This window comes from Orycteropus afer, unplaced genomic scaffold, assembly GCF_000298275.1.
Source record: "Orycteropus afer afer isolate SDZICR_OR568_19922 unplaced genomic scaffold, OryAfe1.0 scaffold00271, whole genome shotgun sequence".
In the NCBI taxonomy this organism is placed as follows: Eukaryota; Metazoa; Chordata; class Mammalia; order Tubulidentata; family Orycteropodidae; genus Orycteropus; species Orycteropus afer.
Genome location: NW_006921858.1, coordinates 4652572 through 4661028, shown reverse-complemented (window position 1 = coordinate 4661028; position 8457 = coordinate 4652572). Strand labels below are relative to the sequence as shown.

At 36.7% G+C, this 8457-nt stretch overlaps 1 protein-coding gene across 1 annotated transcript; it reads left to right on the top strand.

The window, feature by feature from the left end:
• The first annotated feature begins 563 nt into the window (after positions 1-563).
• Positions 564-7880, top strand: LOC103205130 (isopentenyl-diphosphate Delta-isomerase 1). Its single transcript, XM_007950399.1, has 5 exons — positions 564-573; positions 4718-4894; positions 5521-5613; positions 6723-6853; positions 7563-7880. Exons 2-5 carry the CDS (start codon positions 4753-4755, stop codon positions 7878-7880), a joined length of 684 nt encoding a protein of 227 aa, XP_007948590.1. The 5' UTR covers positions 564-573; positions 4718-4752.
• Positions 7881-8457: the final 577 nt, after the last annotated feature.

Genomic DNA, 8457 nt, shown 5'->3' with positions numbered 1-8457 from the left:
TTCAGCCGTAATAGTACAAGATGCTTAGTACAAAAGCATGCTTAGTCTTTTTAAAAAATACATGAAAGCCATGTTTACAGGATCAACAATATTTAAATCCATCCTCCTTTTTTAGCAGAAAATATAAAATATGTAATAAATGCTTCTGTTTCCATTCTGCATTTACTTTAAACTTTAGTTGTATATAATTATTAATATATACAATGCCCGCAAGAAAGTAAGAGGCATTAAAACCAAGGAGAGTTAAGCTAGGTACTAATTTAGAAAACAAGGAAGGTTGAGTATCTACTTCCATAGTGATACTGCTTCGGAAACCCAAGGAGGGGTCGCGTTGCGTTATGGCTGAATTGGAGCTGGTAAGCTAGAAACAGTTGGGTATGAAAAAATGAACTGTTGGTAGGTAGCCCTTGAAATACATGTTTAGAAAATTTTATTTCACTGGGTCCTTATAGTTCACTGAGATTATCAGATCAGAAAGATAGCTTGTAAGTTGATAATACTTGGGGAATCTTACTTTTAGGAAGGTAACTGGCTTGAAAATCTGGTTTTCACCTTAGTGTGGGAGGCAGTTAACTTGCTTCCTCTGCTTAAATAAGTTTCCCAACTTTGCTTTCTTATGATTTAATCAGTGACTTGCTGATTTTATGGTTTGTAAATGCCTCATGCCTTTTTAGAAAATGTTTCTTTTTTTTCATTAGTAAATCTGCAGATATTATTAACCTGTCTTTTTCAGCATACTAAAACTCACTGCCCCCGAGTCATTTCTACGGATAGCAAACCCCCCCCCCCTTGGGTTTCCGAGGCAGTATCTCTACAGAAGTAGACTGCCCAGTCTTCCTTCTGAGGAGTGGTTGGTGGGTTTGAACCACCAGCCTTTTGGTTAGCAGTCAAATGCCTTAGACACTACGCTACCAGAGTGCCCATAGGACATTTTAAATCTTTTATCAGTCACTTTTAAGCAGTGAAAAAGGAAGACTATCTACTCGTAAAAATATGGCTGACCTTTACTCAATATTCATTTAGAAAAATGAATATTTAAAGGCAAGTCTTGGAAGATTGCATAGAGTACAATTCCATTTTATAATGTTTAGAAACAAAGTAAAACAATATATGTTTAGTATATGTGTGTGTGTGTGGTAAAACTTCTCTTTCTCTCCTTCCTCCCTGTGTTTATATACATGCCACATAAATGCAAGGGAATGATAAAACAAGTTTCAGGAGACTGTTATTTCTACAAGTAAAGCAGTAAAAGAGATGGGGAGCATCACATTAATAGATGTAACTTAATCGTTTTTTTGGTTTTGGTGATGTGTTCCTACGTCTACATATTATATTATCCTCAAGTGAATAAATATATTTTACGATTGTATGTGAAGTTCTGTCCTAAGATAGAAGTTCTGAAAATCCTGAAAGAGAAGGGTAACTTAAAAACATTTCTCATTTCAAAAAGCTTTGTTGTTCTGTAAGTTACAAAATCTACTTTAGTGATGATTTTAATATATGTTCAACTAGCCTATGAAAGTTGTAAACAAATCTTTAAAAAAATGTGGCTGACTTTGAAGTAAACCCACTGCCATCAAGTTGGATTCAACTCATAGTATCCCCTCCTTGGGTTTCTGAGGTGGTATCACTGCAGAATTAGATTGCCCAATCTTCCTTCGGAGGAGTGACTGGTGGGTTTGAACCACCAGTCTTCTGGTTAGCAGTCAAATGCCTTAGGCACTATGCTACTTTGAAGTAGAGTATTAAAAGTTATCTTCCTTTCCACAATATTTTTTCTCTTGATCTCTGGTTTTAATCACTAAGCATATCTTCAGTTTTTGTGTATTAAATATCATTTTGACTCTCATATCATCGGCAACTCCTAGCAATCCTTCCACACACAGCCCACCCCAAACCTTGTTTAAGTGAGAACTTTTTGTCAAGTAGCCGTTTTGTACTTACATGTTTTGTGTACGTTCTCTTGTATGCTTAAACTCTTTTGAAAATGTCACTAATTAACTATATTTGAAAGAAAATCATAACAAAGCAGAGGACATAGACTCTTCAAAATGTATAGTGTGGGAAAGATGCAAGGAACACAAAGGATTTACTGTGGTTAGGCTGCTCTCTGAAGGATTCAGAGGTCAGAGATCATAGAAATTACTGGATGTATTAAAAGTATGAGGAAGAACTAGAAAGTGTGCATTATTAATAAACTTAATTCACATGGAAGGATTAATCAGGGGTCAGAGAGAATAATCATTAATGCACTAATCTGACTCCTAGCGACCCTGTGCACAACAGAATGAAACACTGCTCAGTCCTGTGCCATCCTCACAGTCATTGCTATGCTTGAGCCCATCATTGCAGCCACTGTGTCAGTCCATCTTATTGAACATCTCCCCCTTTTGTGCTGAGCCTCTACTTTACCAAGCATGATATCTTTCTCCAGGGACTGGTCCCTTCTGATAACATGCCAAAAAGTACAAGAGACAAAATCTGGCCATTCCCACTTTTAAGGAGCATTCCAGTTGCCCTTCTTCCAAGACAGATTTGTTTGTTCTTCTGGGAGTCAATGGTATTTTCAGTACTCTTTGCCATATCACAATTCAAATGCATCAGTTCTTCCTTGGTCTTTCTTTTTCATTGTCCAGCTTTCACATGCATGTGGGACAATTGAAAATACCATAGCTTAGGTCAGTTGCACTTCATCTTTCAAAGTTTTCAAAGTGACATCTTTGCTCTTTAAAGAGATCTGTTCAGAATTACTGGTCAGATAGAGACTGGTAGAACCTGTATGACTATGGCCCTGGGTTGTCCTTTGGAACTGGAACTGAAGTCACTTCCATGGATTAGCTCTCAGCCAAACAGTAGAAAGGCCTACAAGCAGAACACCTAGCCCAGTGGGATGCATCCCTTTGATCAATCAACAATCAACCATCAGACATCATAAGAGCAGCATTTCCCTAGAGGAAATGTTGGACAGACAGAAATGCATAGATAAGAAAAGCACAGGGAAGAGGTAGTGGATGGGAGGAGAGGTTTTTATTGTTGGGATTACAATTGGGATGTGAAACCAATGTGCAGGAACTGTTGAGAGTAAAACAAATCTGCTTTCTAAATTTGCACCCAAATCACAAGAATTTTTTTTTTTAATAGATCTTTTGCAGCCATTTTGCCCAGTGCAATATATCATTTGATTTCTTGAATGGTGCTTCCATGGGCATTGATTGTGAATCTTAAGTAAAATGAAATCCTTGACAACTTCAGTCAAGTTTCAGTATCCTAAATCAAGTTTTATTGAAACAGCCAGGCTCAGTTTACACATTGCCTAGTTCAGACATTGTCTGTGACTGCTTTTGTGCTATCAATTGGCAGAATTGATACAGTCTGGCTCTTTATAGAAAAAATTGCATTGAATGTAATGAATTAAGTTTTCTTCATCATCTAGAATGATATGGACCTTTGGAATAATAGAAGCTCTGGTGGCATAGTGGCTAAGGCATTTGACTGCTAACCAGAATGCTGGCGGTTCAAACCTACCAGCCACTCCTCAGAAGGAAGATTGGGCAGTCTACTTCTGTAGAGATACAACCTTGGAAACCCAAGGAGGGGTTGCTATGAGTTGGATCTGATTCTATGGCAGTGAGTTTTGTTTTGTTTTGTTTTTTCTTGGGAAAACTGAAAAACAGTCACTCAAATTATTTTTTTCTGATTAGGAACCAGGTTGAGAAAGCCTGGATTAAATTTTATTGGGGTATTGAATGTTTGGCACATGAGTTGGACCTTGAGGAAAGAATTTCATCAGATTGTCATAGCATTCTTGAGCAACTATACAGACACAAAGAGTGGCAAAGCATGTTCTTGTTATGTGCCATCTAGTCAGACCTGACTCATAGCGACCCCTCCTTGGATTTCTGAGGCAGTATCACTATGGAAGTAGATTGCCCCTTCTTCCTTCCAAGGAATGGCTGGTGGGTTTGAACCGCCAGCCTTCTGGTTAGCAGTCAAGTGCCTTAGGCACTGTGCTACCAGAGCATGTTAGGTACGGCTATAGGAATACACAGTAGAGAATACAGAAGCATTTGTGGAAAAATAGGGTGAAAAGTTAGGTTGGGGCTACCTTATAGATAGATGTGCATCCTCCTAAGGAAGAAAAATGTACAAAGGGAGAGAGATTGACTATATCAGTGCTGTAAAGAGTAACGTAGGACAAGGATTGAAAGGAGAGTATTAACTGTGGTAATTAAGAGAGCAACTATATGAAAAGCCAACTGTGATGGCCTATAGGAGCAGTGGTGGGTGAGGCTGGGGCTAAATGGTGGGCCAGCAGTATTATTGGGAGACCCTGATGGGGACAAAGAGTGGTGATGCTGAATGTAGGAGCACCAGGTATAATTCGCACCCTTTTTTGGAATGACTGAATCACTTAGTTCAGAGATCTGTAATTGCTTCACTACTATGTTTATATGGAGTCTGGATGGTATGAATGGTTAACACCCTTGGCTGCTAACTGAAAGGTTGGCGGTTTGAGGCTACCCAGAGGTGGCTTGGAAGAAAGGCCTGGAGATCTACTTGTGACAAATCAGCCATTGAAAACCCTATGGAGCACAGTTCTACGGTGATGCACATGGGATCCCCACGAGTCAGGGCCAACTTGACAGCAACTGGTTAACTGTTATATTTATGTTACCTTCGAAGAATTATGATATAATGGCTTTTCTGTCTCCTTTTCTTAGTGTTTTAGGACAGATCAGACATATTGTAACAATGCCTGAAATAAACACTGACCATCTTGATGAGCAGCAGGTTCAACTTCTGGCAGAGATGTGCATTCTTATTGATGAAGATGACAACAAAATTGGGGCTGAGACAAAAAAGAATTGTCACCTGAATGAAAACATTGAGAAAGGTACTGTTTGCAAATATTCTATCTGATAAAAGTGATTTTCTTAGGCATTTCACATTCACTGAGAAAAGTGCTCTGATAAAGGAGTTATGATTCTTAATCATTTCATATTTTATCTTTGGCTCTAGTTAGTTAATGTGGCATATTATTGGGAGACCCTGATGGGGTCTCATCCATGCTACCTCCTTGTTTAATATATATATCCTCCCTTCATCTGTCTTTTACTCATATTCTTCAGGGTTATTTTGTAGAAGAAAGAATGGACTAACCCTAATATAACAGCAGTTGCCAAATCTTCTAATGAATATACAGAGGCAGGTGTCGTAAAGGGGAGAATGTGCCTTTGTAAGAGGAGAAGACTATCTTGTTTAAAGCTGAATATCCATGAATAGAAACTTGGTCATTGGCAGAGCAGGCTAATAGGTTCTCATTTCTTCTGCTCAGTGTCTGACAACAAGTGTCAAAGCTGTTCTCCATGACAGCCATGCAGAGGCTTATCCAAACTGAAGACTATGGGAAAAAAGCAAAAATGACAGCAAGTTACTAATACTATTCTGAACTCCATGTGGAAAATCAGGCAAATAACTGGTATTTAAAAACTAAAATAGTAGTATTTCTTTTGCTTTCAGGATTATTGCATCGAGCTTTTAGTGTCTTCTTATTCAACACAGAAAATAAGCTCCTACTACAGCAGAGATCAGATGCTAAAATTACCTTTCCAGGTTAGTATACTTAATCAGCAATGCATTGGTGGGAATGGCATTCAAAATGACTTTTGATTGTTATTTGTGAGGGAGGTGACATTAGGACTTAATCCCTGAGAATGGGAAAAAGGCTCTTAATGGTATTAGAGGTAAAATTTCTTAATCAAGAATCTATTACTTGTTATTTCCTAAAGAGTAGTTTTCCTTGGCCAGTATGAAGTATGTTTTAGCAGAGTACATGTCACAGTTAAAACTGTTACAGTAAACCTTAAAAGCTATTATAAAAAGCTTAAAAAATAAGTTAGAAAACATTTAAAGGAATGGAGAGAAAAGTGTACTGGGAACATGCCTGTAATGATGTCGTTGATCACAGATTAACTCTGAACTTCCTTATAGCCAGCGTCAAAAGAGAAAGCCTATGAATGATGTAATTTCATATTCTGCATAAAAGAAGCTTATACAGTGAATGCAACCTAAGAAACCCCACGGCGACTGAGTTGATTCAGACTCAAAGAGACCTTATAGGACAGGGTAGAACTGCCCCGTTGGGTTTCCAAGGCTGTAAATCTTTATAAAAGCAGACAGGCTCATCTTTTTCCTGCTGAGGGGCTGGTGGATTCAAACCACTGACTTTTTGGTTAACAGCCAGATGCTTTAACCACTGTGCCACCAGAGCTCCTGCAATCTAACAAGACAACAGTAATGCATAAGAACTGCTAAGGGATGGGGGTGTATATGTGCATATAAAAAAACCCACTGCCATCAAATCAATTGTGACTCATACCAACCTCTGTTGGGTTTCCAAGACTGTAAATGTTTATGGAAATAGATTGCCTCATCTTCCTCTTATGGAGAAGCTTGTAGGTTTGAGCTGCCGACCTTCTGATTAGCAGCCAAATGCCTTAACCACTATACCACCAGAGCTCCTTGTATATGCATATATTTACCTATATTTTGTGTATCTACACATCTTGATTATCTTTTTGGTTAATCAGCCATTAATAAAGAACTTACCTACAGATGTCTGTTTTTAGGAATAATTAGTGATACTCCATTACAACTGATTTTAAATCCTGCAAACCTACTTTGAAGAGAAGTTAACCTACATCTATGTTAACATTTTCCAGGTTGTTTTACCAATACTTGTTGTAGTCATCCATTAAGTAGTCCAGGAGAACTTGAAGAAAAGGATGCAATTGGGGTAAGACGAGCAGCACAGAGACGTTTAAAAGCTGAATTGGGAATTCCCATGGAAGAGGTAACCTGCTTTCCTGTACGTAACCATACAGGTTGAAATCTAAACATGCATTTAAAAAAGGTTTTATAAAATTTTCAAATTCAAGTGAAGGTCTCTGTTTTTTAACCTTTTGAGGTAGCAGTGAACCCCAGAAAACACCTTAATTAAAAAAGAGGATATAAATTTTGATTTAATATTACTGATCAGAATTAATTTCAATACTGAGATAGATTAATACATGAACTGGTATATAAGGTTGACTATTTTTGTAATTGATGGGCTCAAAGATGAATATTTTCTTGTGAAAATCCTTAGGAATATGAACTACATGCCTGATTGGCTGAATGGAAATAATCTCTCTTTTTCTCTCCTGGAAATGTTCCTTTTAAATAAGATCTGAATAAATTAGTTGTCTCCTAGTTAAAATGCTAAGTTACTTTCCAACAAAAAATGATCTTAAGATACAAAGGAGAGTCTATCAGTGACTGCTTTTTCTTTCTTTTAATAATTATTTTTTTAAAAAAAAAGTCTGATCATGTAGGAAAAGCAATTAGACTCTTGAAACTAACAAGGCATAATATTTCCATATAGCAACAGGAGATTAATATTTTAAAAATTCTAACTCTAAAACTACTGTGTTCAGACTATTACTGAAGTGTGGTGAAGTGTTACTTTTAGATTACTTTTTTTTAAAATGGTATTTTTATTATTGTGTTCTATTTTTCAATAGGTTCTGCCAGAAGAAATTAATTATCTAACACGAATTCACTACAAGGCTCAATCTGATGGTATTTGGGGTGAACATGAAATTGATTACATTTTGGTTGTGAAGAAGAATGTAACTTTGGATCCAGATCCCAATGAAATTAAAAGCTATTGTTATGTGTCAAAAGAAGAACTACAAGAACTTCTGGAAAAAGCAGCCAGTGGTGAAATTAAGATAACTCCATGGTTTAAAATTATTGCAGAGACTTTTCTCTTTGAGTGGTGGGAAAACTTAAATCATTTGAATCAGTTTATTGAACATGAAAAAATACATAGGATGTGAAAGTGGAATGAATGATTAGTAAAGTCCTACAAAATTACTCTGTAGTGAACTTAGAATGATGGGTTTTTTTGTTTTTTTTTTTAATTTGGTTCTTTATTAGAAGAACTCTCATTTGATACAATGATGCTTTTATAAACGATTAGATGATGTGTGAAAAGGACAACTGACTTAGTTTGGTAACATATAACCCATCCATATGCAGTGCTGTTTGTAAAAGAAGACATGAGATATTGTTTAAAAAAAGCAAATAAAACTTCATTTTACCTGTCCACAAACCTATCCATGAAAAATTTGAACTAATAAGAAAAGCTCTTCCCTTTTTATATTGTGATAAACTTTCACAATACTTGAGGAGCACTTTGCTATTTGCCAGGCACTTTATATATCATTTAATTCTTATTGTGGTCCAGAAGACTGTACAAAGGAAAGTATTTGCTTAGCTACTTTAAAACAGTCCTAATTAACTTCCAATAGTAGCAGATTAAACTAGATAAGCAGGTGAGAGGGAAATTAAATGGTATATATCCTAATTTCTGTCCTTCCAAGTTGGTTTTTTGTTTGTTTGTTTGTTTGTAGG

Bases quoted from the DNA above. Each gene is read 5' to 3' on its own strand.
- LOC103205130 (XM_007950399.1), top strand. From the start codon at position 4,753: ATGCCTGAAATAAACACTGACCATCTTGATGAGCAGCAGGTTCAACTT. The intron at 4,895-5,520 runs GTACTGTTTGCA...TTTTGCTTTCAG, and splicing joins GAATGAAAACATTGAGAAAG to GATTATTGCATCGAGCTTTT. The intron at 6,854-7,562 runs GTAACCTGCTTT...ATTTTTCAATAG, and splicing joins TGGGAATTCCCATGGAAGAG to GTTCTGCCAGAAGAAATTAA.